Raw genomic sequence first — 25,564 nt, 5'->3', positions numbered from 1 at the left:
TAATCATGTGTAACTATTGATAAAAAAAAACTATTTTTTTTTGTAACAAAACTTGAATTGTTTTGCTCTTCAATCATTGGTTCCGTAGCATTTTTAATACACTGTGCCTCGTTATCAACTGTGACGGTTTTTTTCAGACGGCGACTGTTGTGACGGTTTCTCCTCAGTTTTTTCAGACTGAAAATTTTTTTAAATTGATTTCGTTCCTATACTATCGATCGTGCGTAAACGCTTCATATAGTAATCGCTATTCCGTGGGCCACCCGCTCCACTTAAATTTCTTCCTCGCTTCATTATAAAAACTTTTCATCAATCTTGTTAAAAAATACGAATAGAACATGTTTTACGCTAAATCATAACAAAAACACTTGTCTGGGAAAATGAGTTAAGTTGTTTACGCGCTGGCTCAATTTAGCCGGTTGCCTAGTATAAAAAATTCACCACTCACTCCGATTGAATGGCGTATTTAGGAGAAGTGACGTCAGCATATCAAGCCTGTTTTCGAGCTAGTGCGGTTGCGCAGAACGCCGTCCGATGGCGTACCATACGGCGTTCATTGTGAATCCACTTTTCCGTGAACCGCTCGGAAAACTATTCAGCACTTTAATTCCTTCTAACTTTCTTTTTTATTTTCGTGAAGATGCGTTTTTTTTTCAAAGTTTGTTGAAGTACTGATTTTTTTTGTGAAGGTACCGATTTTTTTTTTTTAATTTTGTGAAGGTACCGATTTTTTTTTTTAATTTTGTGAAGGTACCGAAAAACAGTACCAAAATCGTCCTGGATTAAGCCCTGGATTCCAATTGGAATCACTGGGACTGAAAGGGTTAAAAACCTGAAGTTTTTCAAGTGAATATTAATGTTCAGTTGTAGGTGTAGATGTTGAGTTGGAGATGTAACTAATGCATTCTGTAAATTAAAGAGCCTCTTTATTTGGAGCTTTCACTATCATTGCACCCTTATTAGACAATTTACACATGTGTAAAAAAAAACTTGTAAAATGTGTATTCTATAAACTTTTTCTAATGAATTTTAAATACGTACTAATCAAATATTTTTTGATATATCCTATTCAGGCTTTTGGTCACTAGGCCATAAACTCAATCGTTTCATAATGTATGCGAGTCCCTTGAGACTCAGTTGGTCTTGATCAACTGAGTCCCTTGAGACTCAGTTGGTCTTGATCAACACCAACTTGAAATTTTTTGTTCTTAGATTAAGCTAAAAATATGTTAATATTTGAGACATCACTAAATTTGCTTTAAAATTTTATGATTATTGAAAATTCAGAATTCTCTGTGTAATTATATATCAAGATTTAATCATGCAAATTTGCATTTAATATTTGAGTTTCACGAAAAAAAACAACTGAATACATATTATTTGATTTTAGTTAGACCTGTTATGTTTTTGTGTTTATTAAATAAACAATTTATAAGATTCAACCTAAGTATTTTTTCTTAATCAATGTTATGCTAAGCTTTTATGTTAACTAATTATTAATTCTTACCTCATTTCATTATTAACTATATCTCAATTGTCTTCCAAAGATAACTGCAAAGATGATTGCAGCACACTGTCTTTCACTGAATAGACTATTATTGGATATGCTAGTTTCAATCCTAATTTCAAGTAGAAGTAGAGAAATACTTATCTTTCATTTTAATGCCCCTCTTTACTTAACGTCTAATTGCAATCTATGCTTTATAAAACTTTTCTTAAATTACCATTAATTTCCTAATTGTTATAAAATTAAACCAATTCTTTTTTTCCTTGAGTCATTTCTCATTTTCCTTAGATTAAAGAAAAGAAGACATAATTTGTTGAAACAGTGTTCTTCTGGTGATGCTATTAAATCTGTAATATATGTGCTTTTGCTATTTCACTATAAAGAATAGAATTAACACGACTAACTATAAAAAATATACATTAATAACAGTTAGGTGTTACTTTTTATTTCTCAAATAATGAAAGAAGGAAATTAGTATAATTTTTAATTTTTTTTTGTTGCATTGTATGACAAAAAAAAAGGAATAAAAAGATACAAATATTACAAAATTTTGATATGTTTAACGATTGATAGTTTTAATTTTTTCATCCCTTTTTTTACAGACTTATTTAATTCAAATATTGAAAGATCACCTTCTAGGAAATTTAAGATAAGAAATTTAATCTTAATATTGAGATTATTTGTTTTTGTAGAATTTGCTTTCCATAGTGAAATGTTTTCTTAACATTCATTGCATTTTCAATGTTTTTTAAAGAAATATGAAGATAGTGGAATAATCCTGTGCCAGTTAAATAAACTCCAAAAAGATAGAGTGGCAATATTTAAGAAATGTTTTGCAGAAGATTCTGATTTAGTTCAGTAAGTTAATAGATTTTTTTAACCATAAAAAATTTTGTTTTCACTACTTGAGGACTTACATGCAATTATCTTCAATAAATTATTCTTTACTTATTAGTTGTTAAAAATAATTCACGAGAAGATATTATATGTAGTCAGATGGAATAATTATGACCACTTCTGACTTTTTTATTTTAAACTTTTTTATCTAAAACCTCAAGTTAACTGTTTAATAATGGTTGGGTGATTTTTTGACTCTTTATAAATCTAGAAAAATAATAAACCTCTAAGTTATAGTTAGGCTCTTTAGTAGGTGGTCATAATTATCCCACCTAAAATCTCAAAAAGTGAAACTTTGGCATTATTCTAACCATATGTGGGGAAATAGTGACTATCTGCTCATGCACATTTTAGAACTATTTTTAATTCACAGTCAGACATCCAGAAACCTTAACCAATGCTTTTCTCTTTGCACCTATTATATTTACATGAAAGGGGGGAGTTATTGAATCCTGACTCATCTGTTTGAATACAAAGGAAGTTTTTTTTTAGAAAATCATAAAAAATTTCTAGAATTTTGTTCGATTGGCACAATAACTGAAGGTGCTTTTTTCAAGGTTGTCGCTTCATAAGGAATAGATACCAGATATATTTTTTAACATATATTTTTTAACATAGTTTCCTCTCATATGTTATTGCAACAGTTTTTTGGAGGTTCCTTAAAGAGTAAGAATGAAGATTCATCTCTTTTGTGTGATTTTACTACAAAGCGATTCAAGATAATTAATTTTGAGTTAACATGAAATATGGTATAGCAATACAGTATAGGACCCCAAATCTGGCACAACAATATATATTAAACAATAAACAATATATATTTTTTATAAGCTAACAACAAATAATGATAAAAAAAAGCAAGCTAACAACTAAATACGATTAAAAAAAACAAGCTGTCAATTAACAAAAAAAAAAAAAAAAAAAAAACGAGCTGTTAATAAATGATAAAAAAACAAAAGAGTATAATTTACATCAAATAAGAAAAGCAGCAAAAGGGATAGAATTCAGTTTGTATCCCATGTGGTAGCTTTATTATCAAAAGAGTGTGGCTAATTTATGGTCAAACTGGAGAGGGAAATGTGGGAACCAAGGAGTAAGAAGGGGGGAAAAACCAGTGGAGCACTTGCACAGCTATCAAGATTGATTGATCAGTTTCTTTCAACTTGCTTTTCTTTATTTTGTTCATTGAAAATGCAGGTGTTTTTACTTTTCCCTGTCACTTTAGATATTTTAAACTGCTTTAGAAACAGATGTTTCCTTTGACAAAGATTTTTTTTTCATGCTTTTTTTTTTTTTTTTAGAAAGATAAAATAAAGTTACTTACTTCAACAAAATAAAATTCCAAATAGAAAGAGAATATAACTGATTTTTTTTCCTCTTATTAATAAAAATTTCTTTAAAAAAAAAGAAAAAAGATCGGATTATGTGCCGAATTTCGGGTCCTGCCGGATTAGGGGTCCCATACTGTATCTGCTGCAAAGACTGATAAAACCTGTTGGATTTACAATGAAATCGGCATAAATAAAAGACACATTTTAATGCATGATTCATACACAATATATTAAAAATAAGAGGATTTCCTTGGATTTATGGAAAAAATAATAAAAAAGTGATTATTAAATGTGAGTTTCCATGTTCTAGACTCATAATATTGTACTATTACAAGTTTCTGGACTTTCAGAAATGCGTATTAATAGTTGCCGAAGAAACTATCAAAAAATAATTTTGATTAGCAATGGAATTAGTATTTAAAGAAGCCTGTCGAAAACTGATAGTTAAAATTTGAAACTTGCAAATTATAATACATATTTACAAATATCAGTTTTTTTAAAATCTTGTGAAAAATCCATCAATAGCTGCCAAAAACGTGCAGAAAGGTGAAGAGTCACTTTGATTTACAAACTCTGCACAAATACAGCGAGTCAAGAAGTAATAATATTTTTTTTGAAGATTGTGGATCGTAATTATGAATTGAACTTATTGAGTTTCTTAAAACCACGCGGAAATCCGTAGCAGTAACTGCCAAAAAGTGATTGAAAAACCACACAGATTTATTTCTATTAGAACATGTACAAATTAAGTGTGTTTTAAAAATGATGCCTCAAATTTTTTTAAATTTATAACTTTTATTATGTTCAGGTGTTTTATTATGTTCAGGTGTTATATTCAGGTTGGGAAGCATGAATTTAGAAAATAGTAGTGTGGTTATGAACAATTTAATACAAATATGTGAGAAAGTGTTGTATTTATTATAGTTTGTTGTAATTTTCTTAGTTTCTAAATTTTTTAAAATAATTACTGAGTAAATTTTTTATCAATTTTAGTTAAATTGATTTAGAATAATGTGTGATTAAGAATTTAAAAATTTCAAATTTGAGGTCTTTACAAAAGGTGTTCGAGTGTTCTATCTTATTTACCATTCTGATTAATTTTCAGGGATGTATCACCATCAATTGCGCTTGTAAGAAAATTAGTAGCAGTCTTAGAATCTATAGAAAAATTACCTGTTCTTCTTTATGATACAAATGGTGGAGGAAATGGTCTCCAGGTATTGAGTAAAGTGCTTTATTATTTTTTGTTTGTTTTTTATTTGAAAATATTTTTAAGATTAATATTTGAAATATTTTGACAGATTTTAACTCGAAGACTTAGATTTAGACTTGAAAGGGCTCCAGGGGAAACTGCTTTAATAGACAGAACTGGTAGAGGTCTGAAAATGGAACCTTTAACAACTGTTGGACAGTTAGAAAGGCATTTAGTAAAAATGGTAATTGAATTCTTTTTCTGTTTGGTTTAGATAAAAAGGGGTAGAGATTGTTAATGACAAAGTTATCAATAATACTCTTATTGAAATTTGGATAATGTGGTTTTACTTGTTTAGATAGCAGCTAGAGAAAAAATTTAGGCACTAAATGTTATTTTTACTGTTAGTCTTTAGAACTAATACAAGTTTAAAAATTATGCAGACTTTCAAAAAAAATTTTAAGGTTTTTTTATGTAAAAAAAAAAAAAATCGTATCACCAAGTTAATAACAAATTATTTTTAAAGAGGTACCATTATTTTTACATTATATTAAGCTACATACATATTTTGAATTGCTAAGATTTAAAATTTGAGATAAATTGGTCAAATAGCACATAAAAAATGCATTAAAAGAAAAAACTTTTTTCTACCATTATTTTTTTATTTTTTTAAATTTAAGATTTATGCAGTTCCCAAAATATTTTTTTACACCCAAAATTTAAATCAGTTTTGTGTGACTAATCAAATCTTACTGATGAATACTGTAGACTTTTTAAACAATTCATTGATTGAAAAATATTACATTAATTAAAAGTACCACTGTTTAACAAAAACAACTGATTAGATTAATTTATGGATTAATTATAAACTTATCACATTAGTTTATGGATGTCATTAACAATCATAAAGTCACTCTAAAATATTTATTATGACATTTTATGTTTTGACTTAAATTTGAAATGTTAAAAATAAATTATATGTGAAACTGGGCTCATGAATGGTTGATGATGTAGGACTTCTTACAGTTTTCTGAAATATTTTTAAATAAATAATTGTTTAAATTTATACCTGATTTACTGATTAACTTTATATCTGATTATATGTCATTGATGTAACTTACATTGCATGTAGAGATTTTTCTTAATAAGATGCTGTCATATTGAAAATAATATGTTCTGAAAAATCAGGATTTAACATTAAATTTTTCAAAAAAATTATAAGAAAAAAACTATTTTGCGCAACTGAAACTACATTGGGCCTATACACAATGTTAAGAAAAATGATGTTATAGAACTAGCAAGTAAAATGATATTGTTAAGAGATAACAGCATTTAAAATGTGTGATTAATTTGTAGTTAGTTGTTTTTACTTTTTTTCTATTTTATGCATGCTATCAACTTATGTAAAATTAAAACAAGGGTTTTAAAAAATTTATGGGGGCAATATTTTAAAACAAGGGTTTTAAAATATTTATGTTATCCCTTGAAATTGCTTAGTTTGCTTTTTATTACATTTTGTACCATTAAAAATATATTTTCTTTAAATAATTTTTGAAGGTTGCAAAACAATGGTATGATTATGACAGATCAACCTTTGCCTTTGTAAAAAAATTGAAAGAACCAGATGTCCATATCACTTTTAATCATCAAAAAGATTTTGATGACAATGGAGTTATTTATTGGATTGGTACAAATGGCAGGTAAAGCTACATGTGTTTCCTTTCTATAAATATTTATTTAATATTGTTTTACCTTTACTTAATTAATCAAAATCAATTGTGTTAGTTATTAATTAGTAATTTAATTTATTTAAAAGATAATTATAAAATTACTTTCATAAGTATTAATAATTACAAACTAATTGAAAGTATGATTTTAATATATTAATTTATTCAAAAAGAGTACACATGCATTGCGTTAACTAGTTAAAACAATGCACTAATGTCAGGGATGGAAGACTTTCGCAAAAAAATGGAAATCTGCTTTTTTCTCCCATTTTGTAAAATTTTTGACCATGTTCCAAAGCATGAATTTTTACAGGGTTGCCACAGGTGACTAAAATGTAACTATTTGCAACTATTTTTGGCATGAGGCGACTATGGCTACTTTTTTTTCCCTGAAAAGGCAAAAGCAACTATTTTCAGGCAAAGGAGACTATTGGGAGACTTTTCTGAACTCCTAGCACTGTTTTTTCTAAAGCATAAATTAGGTGGAAAATATGCACCCCACAGGATAGTTTCTGAACACATTAAACTTTTTATTTCTTTGAAAATTTTGAATTGCAAATTTGAGTCTTCACTTTTTAATTTGTTCAATCTACACAGATTCCATTGTAAGTCTATTTTATTTCTCGATCGCCTTTTCAATGATTATTGCTACAAAATTCCGCATGATTTAGAAAAAAAAATCACAATATTACGATGCATGAATTTAAAATTTGAGTACAGTGATCTCTCACTTATGCGCGCTCTCTTTTATACGCGTTTCTCACTTATGCGCGCTTTTCCAGCAGTCCTGGCTGGGAATATAGAAAAACAATGATAACTCTTTTTCATTTATGCGCTGCTCTGAAGAACCACCTCTCACTTATGTGCGGCGCAAAAATTTTCTCACTTTAAAAATAAGAGGTCTCAAAAGTGTAGCATATTGCTTATCATAAGAATTTTCATCCTTTTGACATGTTTTTCTTGGAATGCTCTCGTTTTTCTTATCTTTGTGTGGTCACAACCCTCATTTTAAGGCCTTAGATGACCCCCCCCCCTACTGCTTNTATCATAAGAATTTTCATCCTTTTGACATGTTTTTCTTGGAATGCTCTCGTTTTTCTTATCTTTGTGTGGTCACAACCCTCATTTTAAGGCCTTAGATGACCCCCCCCTACTGCTTTCCTCTTTTATCTCTTACCCCTATTGTTCAAATTCCAGGAACACATTTCCCTTAGAGGGGTACAAGGAGGGGTCGCTCTTGTGATCGAGGTAGGTAAAACTGACAGCCAATTAAAGATGTTAGTGCAAAAACCACGTCACATCGTCGACTAACTGAATCGTCGGTGTTTAGTTAGATGCTTACTTTTCAGCATGGCGAAGAGAACAAAATTGTCGCTTTCATTTAAAATGGATGTTATAAAAAAATTCGAAGAAAATTCTTTCACCTCGAAAAAAGCTTTGGCGGAGTCTTTTAATATCCCCGAATCAACGTTAAGAGGGATTTTAAAAAATCGAGAAGCGATTTTAATAGCTAATCGAGAATGTGGTGTGCAATCGAAGAAAAGAAGCAGGATTCAAGGTGGGAAGTACGAGGAATTTGAAAAAGTTTTATTGACCTGGTTCAAAGAAGCTCGTGCTTCAAACATTCCCGTTAATGTTGAACTCTTGAGAGAGAAAGCTGTAGAGTTGTCCAAGAGTTTTGATATGCAAAACTTTTCAGCATCTCACGGATGGACTGAAAAATTCAAAAACAGACATGGCTTAGCAACTCGTGTCCTTTCTGGAGAAAGTGGAAGTGTAAATGAAGAAACTGTTCAACAGTGGACAGAGCAATTGGCCACTTTAATAAAAGGATACGAACTAAAAAACATTTACAATTGTGACGAAACAGGACTTTTTTTTAAAATGATGCCCGACAAAACTTTATCATTTAAAGGAGAATCATGTCATGGTGGGAAGAAAAGTAAAGAAAGGTTAACTGTCTTGTTATGTTGCAACGCTGATGGCTCAGAAAAATTCACACCATTAGTCATTGGAAGATCAAGCAAACCGCGATGTTTTAAGAACGTGAAAAAGCTCCCCTGCGACTATAGTAGCAATAAAACGGCGTGGATGACATCGAACATTTTTTTGGATTTCCTTCATAAGTTTGATAGAAAAATGGAAAAAAGAAAAACAAAAAGTTCTTTTATTCATGGATCAATGCCCTGCTCATCCACAAGACTTACCGAATTTCAATAACACGAAAGTTGTTTTCTTTCCTGCAAATTGCACTAGCAAAATTCAACCCTTGGATCTAGGCATCATCCGTTGTGTAAAAGTTCACTATAGAAAAACTTTAACTCGTCGTCTTTTGTCTGCCATGGAAACAAAACTTCAGGCAAAAGACGAGCTAAAGCAAATCACTGTCCTTGATGCAATGCACATGATGTGCTCATCATGGAGAAGCATCACAGACAAGTGTATTCAAAACTGCTTTAAAAAAGCGGGATTTCTCCTTCCAGAAGAATCTGGCTGTGAAGAGCCAGAGCCCGAAAATGAAAACGACATTAGTGAAGAGGATTGGAATACTGTGTCTGGTGGAATGGGTAATGGTACTTTCAACGAATTCGTTGACGTCGATGAGCATTTAAATACGGCTCAAATACGAGATATTGGAGAAATTGCAGCTGAAATAAATGGTGGCGACAATGATGAAGAGATAGACGACATTGATGAAGAAGATACCGCAAAAGTTCCCCCAACCCACACAGCCGCTTTACAGGCACTAGAAACTCTACGAGATTATTTTCAATTTCATTCTGGAAGTGAAGGAACTTTTTCAAGTCTTGATGGACTTGAAAAGACTCTTTTTGAAAACTCCCGAAAACAAAAACAAACCTCGATTGTAAATTATTTTGTGAAAAATTCATAATTGGAATAAAAAAATAAATTTGGGTATGTAAGCATTTAAATTTTCTTTAACTTATTTATTTATAGTTAAATATATTAAAATTTGAATCTCATTTTATTTAAATGTTCAGTCAAGTACATATAGTATTAATTCGAAGTATAATGTTGTAAAATGTATTAATGTTCTCTTTTTAAGATCTTTATTATGGCTTTTCACTTTATTATGGCTTCACTTTTTTTACGCGTGTCTCACTTATACGCGCTTTTCCTGTGGCCCCTCGCCCCCGCGCATAAATGAGAGATCACTGTAATTACTTTTCATATATCTATCTATCTAAATACATATATATATATATATAAACATTTACGTTTATGTAAAAATTATCATATTTGCCACCAACTTGACTGAATGGATCATGGTATATGACAATTAAGTCATTAACAAAATTTGTCATATTTTTGATGAATTTTTTTTCTTATTTAGGCAACTATTTTCCTAGTTTTTGGCTACTATTTTCACGTTTTAGGCTACTAAAGGCAAATATTTTGTTCTCCTTTTTTTGTGGCAACCCTGTTTTTAGGGGAGTCCAATTATTAGAGAAACTCCCTCCTCCATGACTGCGGAAACCCAAGCCACTAAAACGGTAGCCGGACTTGGAACAAACTTTTCCCCCCTACAGTAGCCTTCTGAGAAAGAATGATAGCCAAGAGAAAATGGACGAGCTTTGAAAGGTGCGCCATTGCCTTGACAACCGTGACTTCCGCTGTAGAGTACAAAGGATGAGGTTCTTGGCTGCTGAGTTTGCTGACTTCTAAGCAGTTTTGTTTCGATCATCAAAATTTGATCCCTGGTTTTCATTCTTGGTGCAACGCATATTGAATTTGCGCATGCGTTTATTATAGTTCTGTCAGTTCCGCTCCTTCTTATTTTTGGCCGTTCTTGCATTTGTTTGTTTTTCGTTTATTTGTTCCCTTTTCATGTGGTGCCTCGTACATGTCGCTGCCAACTGTTCCGATTAAATCGTATTTGTTCCGCTTTTTTAACTTTGTTCTGAAAATACTCAAAGCAGAGGAAGAAATTCTTCTCAATTCAGTCTCTGTGATTGATTGCTGGGTAGAATGGAGAAAGTTAGACTGTTTATTTTTCTTAATTTTAATCAATGTTTTTTTTCTTTCCAAAATAAAATCCGTATCTCGTAAACGAAATCAGATGAAATGCATGATTTAGTTTTTACTTTGAATTACAAGAGAAATATCAGCAAACAGAGGGTAGTAAGGAAATTATAAGAAATATGCTTTGCAATGCATTATTACATAAATATAATAAAATAAAAAGAGTAAAGTGAAAATATAGATTTTAATAAGAATACTAAAACAGCTAAAATCAGCTATCTTTTAAATTCAATTTTTAAGTAGGAATATAGTTAGGCTGTTTTGAATCATTTTAGCAGTCCAGAAAACCAAGAAATTCAGACATGAGGGATATAGATGATCCCGAACATTTTGGATAATTAGTTCTCTACTGTATTTTTCACTTACTGTGTTACAAAAGGCATATAAGCTAAGATTGTATGTATGTAATTCAATGTATTTGTAAAATCAAACTGCATGTAATACATTTTTTATGTTCAAGCCAAATGTTTCTAATGCAGTGTTTAAGTTTTGCCAAATAGTCCATGCACTTACCAAGTGTTTTTGTTGTTTACATTAGAGTATTTTATTTGATTATGAAAAATTTCTTGCTTTTTATTTTGCATTGTTGTATGCAGTCTGAACTTATCTTGATGTTTCATTTTTTCTGACTTAATCTTAATTTGTCTTGATGTTGATTTTTTTCTGATATAAGCTGAATTAGTTTCTATACTTTTGCAAAATTTATATTTTTATGGTGAAATAATTTAAATTTTTCATTATGATTTTGTACTTATTATTAGATCTGTTATATTATTACAAATGCTGTGGATTTTGATATTTTGATTTAGTTTTTGGAAACAGCTATAATGTAGTTAAGAAAATGATATATTAAAAACTTGAAAATCTTGTGAAATTTCTTAAAATAACTCAAAAAGTTAAAATTTACTAATTGTTGTTAATTTGATTTATTATATTCTGATTAATATAAAATATACTAAACATTAGGATATTTTAATTGACTTATACAAATGTAATACATCTAAGTGTAATACAAATTTAATATTTCCCTACTTAGTGCTATATGGAGGAGGGTATCATAAAAATTAACTGCAGACATTTCAGAGAAATAAATTTCTCCTGAGAAATCAAAAAGTTTGTTAGAGTTAGACTTGCTTTAATAATTTTTTTTGTTTTAACTTTTTAATTCCCAATTCTGCTTCTGATTTTTTCTTTGTTTAGAACTGTTTCAGAGTGGGTTAATCCAGCTCAAGTAGGTCTTGTAATGGTAACAGCATCAGAGGGCAGAAACTTGCCTTATGGTAGACTTGAAGATATACTCAGCAGGGAGACTTCTGCTTTAAATTGTCATACCAATGATGATAAGTAAGCTTTGATTTCTATTCCTGTTTTGCTTTTAAATATTTGAAATGCTTTGTTTCAACATATTTAAAATAAATAACTGTTACACTCTTTACTACACAAAGAGTTCTTAACAAACATAATCTTAGTGCATTTCTATGACATTTTTACTCTTTAAGTTCTATTTAAAATGCAAAATTAGAATCTTTTTGATATTTGTGTGCATTCGATTTTTAGAAGTTAACCTTGTATTTTTCTTTATTTTAAACTGGCATGTTTTTCAACCAAAACTTGTTTTATCCTATAATATTAAATAAAAAAGTAGAACATTTGAAAAATGTGTATTTGCCCAGATTAATTGCTAATAAAAAAGGATGGAGGCTAACAAACTCTTCAAAATTGTGTTCTTAGCTGTTAGAAGTATTGACTTTTCAATTCATTTTTTTTCTAATTTCGAAAAAAAAACGTAGTCAATATTTTAGTAATATTAGATTTCATCACATTTTGAACCTAGTAATCGCCTCTTTTATTATTTATTGTTTCCCTTTATTTGTTAATTGTTCATTGATCAAATGCGGTTATTGCTATTTATGTGATAGTTATTTTAAGTAAAATATATTTTAGAAATCAATTTTTGTAATTATATTTCTAAAATCTATTTTTGTAATTATATTTCTAAATCTCTAAAATCTTTTTTTGTAACTATATTTCTGAAATATATTTAACTGAAATATTTGGTTTTATGCATTGTTTTACTTTCCTATAATTACGTTTATTAATATCTTTGTCATATATCATATCAAACATGTTGATTTCGTAATTGTGTTGATTGTAAATGCTTTTTTTTCAATAGGCCTCTTCTAACCCCTCCCCCTAACAGAAAGGCATTTTTTTCATATAAATGTGAGGGATTCTTATTAGGTATTTCATAGTATTTATCTTTTTTTTAAGTTGCAATTTTCTAATATAGTTAATGTTCATAAAAATTTCTTTTAAATTTCGTACAAACTAAATTTTTGTATTTAAATATCTCACCATAAAAAGATACTTTATTGCTTTGTGGAATTTTCTTAAACTTTGGATTATTTAAAAATTAATTCAAGAAATTTATCTCCCTTTTTTGTATCACAGTTTTGTCCCTGTTTTCTATGCTATTATCTCACGTTTTTTTCCAGAGACATTTACTTGACGTAAGTAATGTCACTAAAGAGTAGTTTCACAACACCACGTCAGAATTGATGAAAATGTGTTAATTCTTTTTATTCATTATTTATGAATCATTTACCTTTCTTACATTTTATTTACCTTATCTTTCAAGTTCTTGTCTTTCATTTACTTGCAGAAGAGCTTGGTTTGCTATAGATTTAGGGCTTTGGTTAATTCCTAATCGCTATACACTACGTCATGCTAGAGGCTATGGCAGGTAAAGTACTTTACATACAAGTCTTATCACTCTTTTATTCTCACTTTATCTTCTGTCATTTATTCTATTAGTCATTGTAGAAGATTGATTTCCAAGTCATAAGTGTACATGTGATGATTCAAAAAGATTCATTTAAATAATTTTGTATATTTTATTTTCTATTTTTAATGTTGTATCACAATTTATACTTAGATTGAGTTTCTTAATTTAAAAAAAACCCACTGTTAATATTTGTGTTTCAATTTTTATTTGAGATGTTTAAATCGAAAAACTTAAATGTGTAGTCATTTTTAAAAACTCAAATACTGAAGAACTTTTAAAAAAATAAATTGTTATATAAATTTTTGTTTCTTGGATTTTATAACTGCAAAAGCCAGACTAATCAGTTGTGGAATTTTTAAAAATACTTCTAACCTCAAAATTTGTTACACACGTTAAATAAAATGCATTTCAATCATTAAAATATTACAAAAAGAAAAAAAAATCAAACATTTAAATTAGTTATGAAATAATTGAGGAAATACTATATAATATACTTCTTCATAGGTTAACATGGAAGTAGAGAACTTTTTTCAAGCAAACATGTCATTTTTTCTTTAACAGCAAATCAATATTTGGGGATTATGCCCTCATTCCTTCATTCTGAGGGAGTTCAAGCTATGTTAAGTTTGTATTGTGTTAACATCAAATGACAAATCATTTACTTGAACCTTTTATAGTTAACATATTAAATTTTTTCACAGTAGAATAATTTTTTTGTTTTGTTATGAAACCTTATTTAGCATAAGTACTGTAAGAAATACTTTATTTTCTTTCAATTATGTGAAGTCAGTAAATACAAAAGCTAAGTTATTTTTATTTTGTTTCTTTTTCGATAAATTAAATGATTTTATTTGCAAAAGTTTTCTTTTTAAGCTTAGTAAGAAAAAGGAGGAACATTAAGCTATAAATATCATAACCTTTACTGTTGCAGCTGAACTAGAACTCCTTTACAATTGCTATTGATTTAAAATTAAGTGTTTCTGAATATTCGTTATTTGCTGGAAAGTCAAATTAGTAGTTTTTATTTTATTTTTTCTGTAGTTAAAGTTTCCCTCTTGAAGTAATTTGCAATAGCTTTATGTAAGTAATTAGTATGAGCTTGTTACTACAGTGCAACTTCAAAAATCTGAACTGCTCGGAGGTTTGGAACATCCAGATTTCCTAAATTTCCGGATCTTAGATACCTTGCTTAAATTGTTAGAAATATCAAATTTTGAATTCGCCCACCGATTTCGCGATCAAATGCATAAACCTCCGACGTCAATTTTAACAACTTAACATAAATGTACGCTTTAAATAATAAATAAGAAACACTAAAAATTATAAAGATAAAAAGTAGCTTAAAATAATGATATATTTAAATCAACACAATTAATTGAATATAAATAAATTATTTCTTGAACATTTATGGTAGAGTAAAGGGCAATCGTTTTGTCAAACTCCTTTAAAAATTCTGTGAACTCTTGCTCTGATTGATAGAACGTTGCATTTCATCCAAGAAGTCTTTTTTTATATTTATATTTTAAGGATCTTAATATTCTATTATCCATCAGTTGAATAAGCAAAGTACAATTTGGAAGTAAGTTACCTGAACTCCTGATTTATGTAAAATTTCAGCTGGAGGGTGCGCTGTACAATTATCTTTGAAGAAGATAATCTTGGCATTGCTTGGAAGCCCAACAGCATTGCAGTGAGCGCTCGAGCTTTAGGAATGAAATGATCGTTAAACCATTCTTCCGTCAATTCTTGCGTAATCCACACTGGTTTGTTTGCTTTGTGCACAACAGGTAGACTTTGAATGTTTTTCAATGATCAAGGCACTTTTACCGATTACCATCAGCTTGAGGCAATGAGATCCGGATGCATTAGTGCACGCCAACTTAAAAAGCCTCTCTTTTATATCTTTCAAACCGGCTGGATTGCTTTTATCTGCAGTGGTTGGGGTTTTTCTTGGAACATAGCTCCAGAAGAGAGCAGTTTCATCTGCATTATATATTCGATCGGAAGATAAATCATTTTTGGCTACGAATTTTGAAAATTTATTAATAAAATGTTCGGCAGCTTCAACATCAGCAATCGCCTTTCCCCCGCAAATTCTTAATTTTCTTATTCCATGACATTTTTTAAATCTATCTAACCATCCTTAAGAAAATTCACTAGGCATTTCTATTTTCAAGTCTTTGTGGTAGAGCCTTGCCTGTGCCATAATAATTGCTCTGGTCAAAGCACTTACTCACTTCTTTGTCGCTCCCATTTTATCATTATATTATCCAAATCTTCGATGTTAGCTTTGCGTATCGTTTTTCTTTTGTTCATCTCTTCAGGTACATCACTTTTCGAGAAAAACTGCAGTACTTTTTCCTTCTGTTTTATTAAATCATAAACAGTGGATTTGCCGAGCTCATATTCTATGCAAAGATTAGCCCCTAAAGTTTCTGAGTTATACTTCCGCAGTAATTCTATTTTCTTAAAATTGAAAGTGAATTATGCTTCCTCTTCTTCGAACTTTTTTTTCGTTTTTTCCCTTAATTGATCGTTTAGATAACATAATGTTAGCAATTGAAACTAAAAATATGGGCTTGAAACTCAAACTGAATTTGAATTTGAAATGATCAACTTATAACTGAAACAGATGCTTCTAGACTGGAATTGGGTTAGACTGTACCAGCTGATGCTAATCCTTTTCTTGTTGTTGAGGCTGGGGGATGAAAGAATTTGTCCCTGCCTCCTAAGCTTCAACGTTAAGAAAGAACCAGTTTTCTTTCTTCATTCAAGGGAAAAACAAGGCAGCAGAAGAATTCCTGCTCTTGCACCCCTTATCTATAAAGCAATGATAAGAATGACTTGAATTTCCATATTAGCTATACGCTTTCATTCACTCCCTACCCCCACCTCTTCATCCACTGCTTCTGTTAGACTATTAAAAGGTATAAGGTTCGATGTTCGTTAGTCGTCGAAGAGGACGATCTCATGCATTCAACTTGCGTTGGTGACGCCATGGTCTGTGCGGATTGGCCAGTTTCTTTTCATTTGCTGTTGGTCGTTTTTGCGTGGATCATGACGTCATCCGTTATCTGTGTGAAGAGTATTTTAAGCTTCTGTTGAAGCAGATTGTTTTGTTTTCTTTCTTCTCGTTAGTCACTATGTTTGTGACAGTTTGTCTACCAATGTTTTTAAATAAACTTATTACTTTAGAAACTTCGTTTTTCTTATTTGTTTTATTGACTAACAGATACAACAATATTCTGCAACAATCTTGGATGTCATGGTTATGGGCCATGTTTTAGGTATAACTGGGATTCATTTTCTACCTTCCTGAATATCAAATTTGCATTAGCCTGGATTTAGCTGAGTCATTGTCAACTGCAAATGGAGAAGCTTAAAGATGGGGGCTGTTCCCACCCGCCATTTTTGCAAAGTGAATTGTCAGTTTAGCCCTCAAGTTTGTTATGGTGTACTTCCAAGATTTTGTGGATTCTAAAAATAATAGAACATTTTTAAAAAAATATGATGCTTCTAAGGAATTTTTCTCCAGTTGACAAAACTAACTGTAAGGATTTTTTTGAAAGAACTTTAGTTCGGAATATAAGTCGACACATCCGAATTTGATGGCTACTGATATAGATAACGAAGTTTTGTATCTAGTATAGAACGAGCAACGGGATTCTTCTTTTGTTTTTGGAATCTTTTAGTTATAATTTTTTCGTCATGGAATCTTCAAACCTGCATATAGATTTCCTGAATTCGCCAAATTGGAGTACATGGAAAGAAAATATGAAAGTAATCCTCATGGACCAAGAAGCATGGAGTTTTATCTCCAAAACTGAACCTGCCCTGCCTTCAAACGCAAGCCGAAAAGAAAGTCAAGAATACCTCTGGAGGCGGGACAAAGCGTACATGTCAATATTTTTTAGTATCGAACCCGATGGTGCTGAAGCTTGGAAAATTCTAAAGCAACATTTTGAACCGACTACGAGAGCAAGAGTGATTCAACTCCTAGACCAATTCTTTGACCTGAAATGCACCCCAGGAGAAGAAATTGGAATATTTGCTGCTAGATTAAGGAACCTGGTTTCTCAGCTGAAAGAAGCAGGACATCCTGTTGACGACCTATACCACAAGGATTTCAACTAATAAGATACTTAACCCAAGGACTTTCAAGGTATTGTTCAAATTATTTAGAGATGGGAGGACACTAAATTTAAATTTAAGAACATTTTAGACGAATTACTTTTGGAGGAAAGTAGACTTAAGCAACTAAATTTTGATTTAAATAAAGTTAGTGATTTTGCTTATAACGTTAATTCAAGTTTTAATGAAAAGTTAAGTATAACTAATTTTTAGAAGTTTAAATCTGGTTCTTCTAATTGTAAGAGAAATTTAGAATCTGCTAATACTAAGTCTAAATCCAAAACTAGTTATGATAAATCTTAGATAGGACCTTGTTATCGTTGTAACTAATATGGTCATTTAATATCAGTTTGTAAGCAAAAATTAAAGTGTAATTCAAAGAATATAAAGAATAAATTTAAACAAAATCCAAATGATAATTCTTATTGTAATATGCCTACAAATGTTTTAGATAATAGTCTTTATACCGTTAAAGCAAATGTTGGCTATGTGTGTCATGAAATTGAGAAAGAAAGTTGACTATTTGACACTGCCACTTCAACACATTTTTGTAATAATTTGGATTTATTCTTTGAATATGAAACTGTAGAAAATGCGTCCATGTCTTTAGCCGTAGGTGACATTGAAAGCCCAATCTTAGGTGTTGGAAAAGTGAAATTTTTGAATAAGGTAAATGGTAAAATGTACAGAGTAACTTTACAAAATGTCATGTATTTCCCTAAACTTAGAAGAAATCTTATTTCTGGTTCTATAATAGAGAAAGCTGGAGGTTATTTTGTGGGTGCTAAAAATTGTATTTCTGTGTAGAATTGGGTAAATGAGAAGATTTTCTATTGTAAAAGAATTAATGGCTTTTATTATTTTGAACCTAATGTTTATACTAAGCCTGATAAAGATTTAGTTATTGACAAAAATGTTAGCGATGCGAATGAGCAATTATTAAATGTATCTGCTCAGACAAATGATTTAAATATCTGGCATTTAAGGTACTGCCACATAAATTGTGATTATATAACTCAAGCAAATAAAAGTTCTAGTGTGAAAGGAATTACCTAATCTTAATTTTTCAGATGGTAATTGCAAAGAATGTAAATAAGCTAAATCTAAAATAATTTTGTTTAAACCAAATTTAAGTATAAGGTCTAAGGAACTTTTAGAATTTTTACATATGGACGTATGTGGTCCAATGTCTGTCATTTCACATGGTGGAAGTCAGTACTTTCTTTCTATCCCTGACGATTTTTCAAGGAAAGTTACTGTTTTTCCCATTAAAAAGAAATCTGATGTTTTTAATAGTTTCATAAGGTATCAAAAGCGTGCTGAAAGATTTTTAAACTGCAAAATTGTAAATGTTAGAACTGATAATGGCATGGAATTTTGCCATAAAGAGTTTAGTGATTTTCTTGAAAATGAAGGTATAAAATCTGAGCGTACTAACGCTTATACACCAGAACAAAATGGTGTTAGTGAATGCTATAATTGAACCGCCTTAGACAATATTAAAGCAATGTTAAAATCTATTAAATTAAGAGATGCCTTTTGGACTGAAGGTTTACTATGCTTTACTTACACTTTTAATAGAGTTTGTCATAAAAACCGAATTAAAACTCCCTTTGAATTGTTTAGTGGTAAAAAACCATCAGTCACTCATTTGAAAGTATTCGGTTGTTTAGCATTTGTGGGTCAACTAAAACAGTTGAGAAATAAACTTCTTCGAATGAGAGCTATAGAAGGGATTATGCTAGGTTATGCAATGCATACGAAGGGTTATAGAATATGGCTTAAGAATGAAAGGAAACTTGTTGAAACAATAAATGTTCGTTTTGAAGAAAGTGTAATTGGTGTGGAAGCCGTACTGGGCACCAAACCCATTAAACGTAATCTTGCTAGTTTTAAATCTGAATATCCAGATTTGGACGAAAGTGCTTCAGATGAAGATATGGATAATTCAAGCATAAAGCCTGATTTAATTCCGTGTAAGAACATTTCGTGGATTAGAAAAGCTGCACCACGTCCAGATAACAGTAGAACTGATATTTATTATAATATTGAAGGGGTAAATGTGAGATTCAGATCCTATAACGATGTTGAAAATTACTGTAATAGTAACAACATAAAGTATGATAAAGGTTTATTTGATTTCAGTGGGAAAAATGCTTTTTATGAAGTTTCAAATTTTCAGGTATATCATAACATAAAACATGAAGCAAATTATATTGATATAAAAATTCCTAAAAATTATAAAGACTGTTTAAAATCTCCCCAAGTTAAAAATTAGAAATTAGCCATGTCTGATGAGATTAATACTATGAAAGAAAGAAAAGTTTGGGATTTGGTTCCAACTCCTAAAAATAAAAGAATTTTGGTTTAGTTGCCCAGGGATTTAAGCAAATACTAGGTGAAAGTTGTGACAAAATATTTAGTCCCGTGATTAATTTTGTTGTTGTAAGAATGTTTTTCACAATCTTAGTTTGTATTCTAGGATGGTATCATTCCCAATTAGATATCAAGTGTGCTTATCTTTACACCAATTTGAATGAAGATGTATGTATGCATCAACCTCAAGGTTTTGTTGATTGAAATAAGCAAGACGGCATTTGTCAATTAAAGAAAGCTATTTATGGACTAAAACAAAGTGGTCGAGAGTAGTTTTTTGAATTGGATAATACACTTGAAAATTTAAAGTTTGTAAGATTAAAGTGGTGTAATTGTACATATGTATATAAAAATTTAATTCTTATAATTTATGTAGATGACATAATGATTTTTGCTAAGACAAAAAGATGAAGTAGACAGTGCTATTAAATATTTAGGTGATAATTTTGATTTAAAAATTTTGAATAAAACTTGTAAGTTGTTAGGTATTGAATTTGTCCAAAAGGATAGTGAGTTGTTCTTACATCAAAAGAGTAACATCCAAAAAAATTGTAAAATGTTTTCTAGCTTTAAATTTCCCCTGTCATCGTTGCCGATTACAAAGGGTAACTTATTTTCAAAAGCTGACTGTCCCTCTTCTAAAAGCGAAGTGGATGAAATGACAAAATTGCCACTTCGGAACATTTTGGGTTGTTTGTCTTACATAGCTAATCGCACAAGACCGGATATTTGCTATGCAGTAAATATATTATCACAATTTCAAGAAAACCCAGGTTTAAAACACTTTATTAAGATTATTAGGTTATGTTCAAAATGCTCAAGATTATTTCTTAAAATTGTCAAATATTGAGGAATTAAATGTTAATTGATACTGTGACTTAGATTTCGCTGCTAACAGGGATGACAGAATATCAGTAGGTGGTATAATATTTCCCATTCCCCTATTGAAAATAGTTGAACGAAACACATTGACGTAAGGTAAAATTTTTTAAGAAATTTATTTTATGATAAATTTTTTGCTGTTACGTTAGGGGTAAGTTTAACTTAGCAGACGTTTTTACAAAGCCTTTAACTAAGTTAGGAGTTGAGAAATTTTGTTCAACAATATTTGTGAAGGTTTAATCTTCTGGTTAGTTTCAGGAAAGAAACAACTTAAATGTTGGTTTAAAGAAATTAAATATTTCTTTAATATTTTTTTAGTTTATTGAAGATTTTGATAAACTGTATTTGTATTTTTTATAAAAGTAGAAGGCATGAGAGGGGGCCTCATGTTAGACAAATATAGGCTAAAAGGTATAATGTTCGATCTTTGTTAGTCATCGAAGAGGACGATCTCATACATTCAACTTGCATCGGTGACGTCATGGTCTGCGGGGATCGGCCAGTTTCTTTTCATTTGCTGTTAGTCATTCTTGCGTGGGTCATGACGTCATCCGTTATCTGTGTAAAGAGTATTTAAGCTTCTGTTGAAGCAGATTATTTTGTATTCTTTCTTTTCATTAGTCACTCTGTTTGTGACAGTTTGTCTACCAATGTTTTTAAATAAACTTATTGCTTTAGAAACTTTGTTTTATTGACAACGTTATTCTGCGACCATCTCGGAAGTCAGCTTCATTGTTTGAAAAAGAGTTGTGGTTTTGCGCTTTTATATTTAAATTTTTATTTAAAGTGTTTTTTTTTTTTACTTTTATTTTTTTTTTTTGGACAATTGACTTAGAATTTTTTTTTTCATGAACTGGACATGAGTCTGGATTTTAGATGTCCGGATTTGTGAGGTCGTACTGTATAAATAAAAATTTTAAAAAATAAGTAAAAAATCATAGTCTAGTTCTTTTTAACACATTTCATATAATAAATTCATTCATCATGAAGGAAAAGAAAGTTGTGAACTTTTATTAAGTAAATTTGTAGAGTGTTTTAACGTTGTTAAATTTCATTCTTATTCTTTAATATATATATATTTTTGATCTATAAATATGTGTTTTCCATTTTAGGTCTGCTCTTCGAAATTGGCTCTTTCAAGTTTCAAAAGATGGTATAAATTGGTTAACTTTATTTACTCATGTTGATGATTGTGCTTTGAATGAACCAGGCTCTACTGCATCATGGCCTCTAGATCCACCTTCAAATGAGGTTCAAGGTTGGCGTCACATCAGGCTTCAACAGACCGGAAAAAATGCTAGTGGGCAAACACATTATTTATCATTGTCTGGTTTTGAAATTTATGGCATGGTTACTGGAGTTTGTGATGATTTAGGTATGCTTTTACTATTGCATTTTTCTTATTAAATATTTATAAAAAGACTTATCTTACCGCTCTTATTTTGTAGAAATATTATTTTAAAAAATATGCTAAGAAATATTCATTTTCTCAATAATTTTACTTATATAATTCCACTGCTACCTGTGGAGCATCTAAATTTTGTTCCACAGTTTATGGGTTTTTATAATTATGAATAAGTCTTTTTTTAGTCACATATGGTCAAACATATGTATCTTTAAGAGACAATCATGCATCACACATAAAATATCTAAAGTCAAACACTTGTAATTTATTTTATGAGCCGGATAATATTTCTGCTTTATTAACATTATGATTTTCAAAACAAAAAATATTTTCAAGAAATGATCTTTTGAAAATTTAATCTAAATTGAGCATAATTAGTTTATTGAAAAAAAAAATTTAATTGTCGTTCATATTTTTAAGAAACTGTTCATTATCCTTCCACTATATGAAAAGTTAAATTGTAATAATTTGGTTTGTTTGATTAAAATTGTTGCATGATCAACTTAAATCTCTCCAAGTATAATTAGGACTTCTAACAGTTTCATATCATTAAACTTTTAAAACTTCTATTTGGCAGATTTTATAGTATTTAGCAAAAATTTTGTTTATTTTATAGTGTTAGTAAAACTTTTAGAAATACAACAAAGCTGAGAGTTTCATTAAGCAGAAAAAATAAAAAAAAATTCTGTTTATTATTTTTGCGACACTCAATAGCCACTATAAGAAGTTGTTTTTGTAATTTTTTTTAAGTATGTTAAGTTTTTGTTATGTTTGTTTATGATATGCATTCTAAAAAATATATATATGTATGTTTCCTAATAAGCGATATATTTAAAAGTTTTTTTATAATTACTATTTAATTGCTGTAAAATGTGTGAGAGAATTATAATTTCCTGTCATCTGTTCTTCAACTAGGTTTCCTATATCTAAATATTGTTATCAAGTTGTCATCAATTTACATACATCACACATTTAGGTATTACAATTCTTTATTGTAACAGATCCAGACCTGGTAACATTGTAGAAAAGTTTTCAGGGGCAATGCTTAAAAACATCAGGAGTTTTGGGAGTCATTTCAGGAGTATAATGTGAAACAAATTTAGTTATATTTCTATGCATAAATTTAAAAACTTTATAATTGGAAGGACATATTTAATAGAAAATGTTTAAAATTGATAGTTATTCAATAATATTTAGACCATCTTAAATAATTAAATCATGATTAATTTATCTTTGATAGTTGATAAAAAGTAAACAGAACTATAGTATTAATTCACTTACTTTCTTATCAGTTTCAAAAAATTATAATTAATTTTAAACTGTCAATATGAAATGAGAAAACTATCAAAGAATTGTGGACAGAATACTTATGAAGCAAAAGAGAAATTGTAAATTTTAATTAAGTAACAAAATCTCTCTTCATGACATTGTTACATAACAATCAAAAAAATATTCTTTTTGTTCTGTCAAAGCAACATAAGTAGCTTTCAGTAAATCTCGCAAAAATCTTGGAAATCTTCAAATTAGAAAAATTTTGTTGCGAGACAAATTGCTGCTGTCAGTCGCTTAAGTAAACATTTTGGTTCTCATCATGGCATATAAATAATTTTGCATTGTTTCAGCTAAAATTTTGCAAATTTCTGCAGGGTTCTTTTTCTAGCACATTTAAATTTGTTGGCAATAACCGAATCTGGGAATGTGCATTTAAATAACAGACTTCTGTGGTCCACAATGTATAAAGGCAAAAACATTTACAAAGAGAGTCTCCACTTTTATTAAATTTTAGTTTTCTTTTGTAGATCCTGAAAACATGTCTTTAATGCTTTTACTGGTAAAGGACGATGCACGATTTGTTCGATGGCGTGATCCATTTACGTGCTCTAAACGATAAGTTTGACCTCCATGAGCAATCAAAAAATCGCATTTGCAAATGTTGCAATGAACATAATGTGATGACTTAGTCGAATGAGTAAATACAGGCCATTCTACTGATTATTCTTTCCCATACAACTGTGAATGTTTTTTGGAAGACAATCCTGTCTCCAATCAGCAACTAACACTAGCATCAGCCGAACGAAAAAGTAAGCTTTGTATGCTTGCAAGAAACTATTCTAGAGAGAGAAGAAGAAACATTTCTCACACGCACTGCAGCTTTGATGGTGGCGTTGCTCAACCAGTTCTAGCTCTGCAGGTTAAGCGACGTCAGTACTATACACAAGGGCAAGATCACGTAGCCGAAAAACACTGTTCACCAATGGGAGGAGAAAGAGCTGACGTGAAAGGGGGGAATAAGATTATGTGACGGCATCGGCAAAAAGATTTTAAATTTAGTTGTTAGGCTTATTTTCAGGTAATAGTTATATCTTTGCGAAGTGCCTTTAATACACTGGAATTTCCAGAGATCGTCCGGAAGTTCCGGGGTAGTTAACAGGTATGCAGATCTGTTTCTCTTTTTATCAAATGCTAAATATGTCCTTCAGTTTTGAATTGATGCAAAAGCTGTTCTCTTTAACTGATAATTGCTATACATGTTTTCTAAACTAAATTTTGGTGCATCATAAGTGCAATATTATATAACAGGAGCTTTAAAATTTCCCTGTCAAATGTTTATTTTTGATGAAACGAATAATCCTAAGAACTGAAGAGCAGTATGCTTCTCAATAAAAATTTCATTTGCTTCATAATTAAATTCAAAAAAACTTTTTTCTCCACAAATGTTTTCATTGATAAGTGTTTATTTGTTAATCCGACTGTTTGTTTTGTGTGATAGCATTTTCCAATTTTCTGATTTTTTATATTAGGTAAAGCTGCCAAAGAAGCTGAAGCAAATTTGCGTCGTCAAAGAAGGGCTGTTAAACAGCAGATTAAGTTTATGTTACTTGGTGCAAGAATTGTCAGAGGTCCTGATTGGAAGTGGCGTGATCAAGATGGCAATCCTCCTGGTGAAGGTACAATATCTGGAGAGTTGCACAATGGTAAACTTCAAATTGTAGTTCTTTTTTGACAAAGCTAGTAATTAACTTCATAAGATACCTATAATTGCTTGTAAAATTGTAATTTGAAGTCTATTTTGTTGTTAAGCACTCTTCATGGCATTGTCTACTTGCTATGGAGCAGCAATGCTGAATGCTTTTTTTTTTCTTAAGTCTAATCTTGATTATACATTTTTTCATTAAAATAAGAGATATCTCTTATCAAAACAGTAATCTTGAGCCCCTTCCTTCGCTCTCACATCAAAACAATCTGGAGAAGTTTCACCCGCTATTTTTTATGAGCTGGAGTATTCGAAA

General features: G+C 30.1%; 1 protein-coding gene across 2 annotated transcripts in view; it reads left to right on the top strand.

The window, feature by feature from the left end:
* Window positions 1–25,564, top strand: part of LOC107453213 (ubiquitin fusion-degradation 4-like) — a 158,249-nt gene that overhangs the window by 60,985 nt on the left and 71,700 nt on the right. For both annotated transcript variants that reach the window (XM_071187446.1, XM_071187447.1), the window contains exons 17-24: window positions 2,262–2,365; window positions 4,838–4,949; window positions 5,034–5,168; window positions 6,482–6,624; window positions 11,896–12,039; window positions 13,358–13,438; window positions 21,982–22,244; window positions 25,076–25,249. In XM_071187446.1, the coding sequence (XP_071043547.1) occupies window positions 2,262–2,365; window positions 4,838–4,949; window positions 5,034–5,168; window positions 6,482–6,624; window positions 11,896–12,039; window positions 13,358–13,438; window positions 21,982–22,244; window positions 25,076–25,249 (1,156 nt within the window). The remainder of the gene's footprint in view (window positions 1–2,261; window positions 2,366–4,837; window positions 4,950–5,033; window positions 5,169–6,481; window positions 6,625–11,895; window positions 12,040–13,357; window positions 13,439–21,981; window positions 22,245–25,075; window positions 25,250–25,564) is intronic.

Source organism: Parasteatoda tepidariorum, chromosome X1 (assembly GCF_043381705.1).
Source record: "Parasteatoda tepidariorum isolate YZ-2023 chromosome X1, CAS_Ptep_4.0, whole genome shotgun sequence".
Lineage (NCBI taxonomy): Eukaryota > Metazoa > Arthropoda > Arachnida > Araneae > Theridiidae > Parasteatoda > Parasteatoda tepidariorum.
The sequence above is the reverse complement of the archived record's forward strand: the minus strand, read 5'-3'. Positions and strand labels throughout refer to the sequence as shown.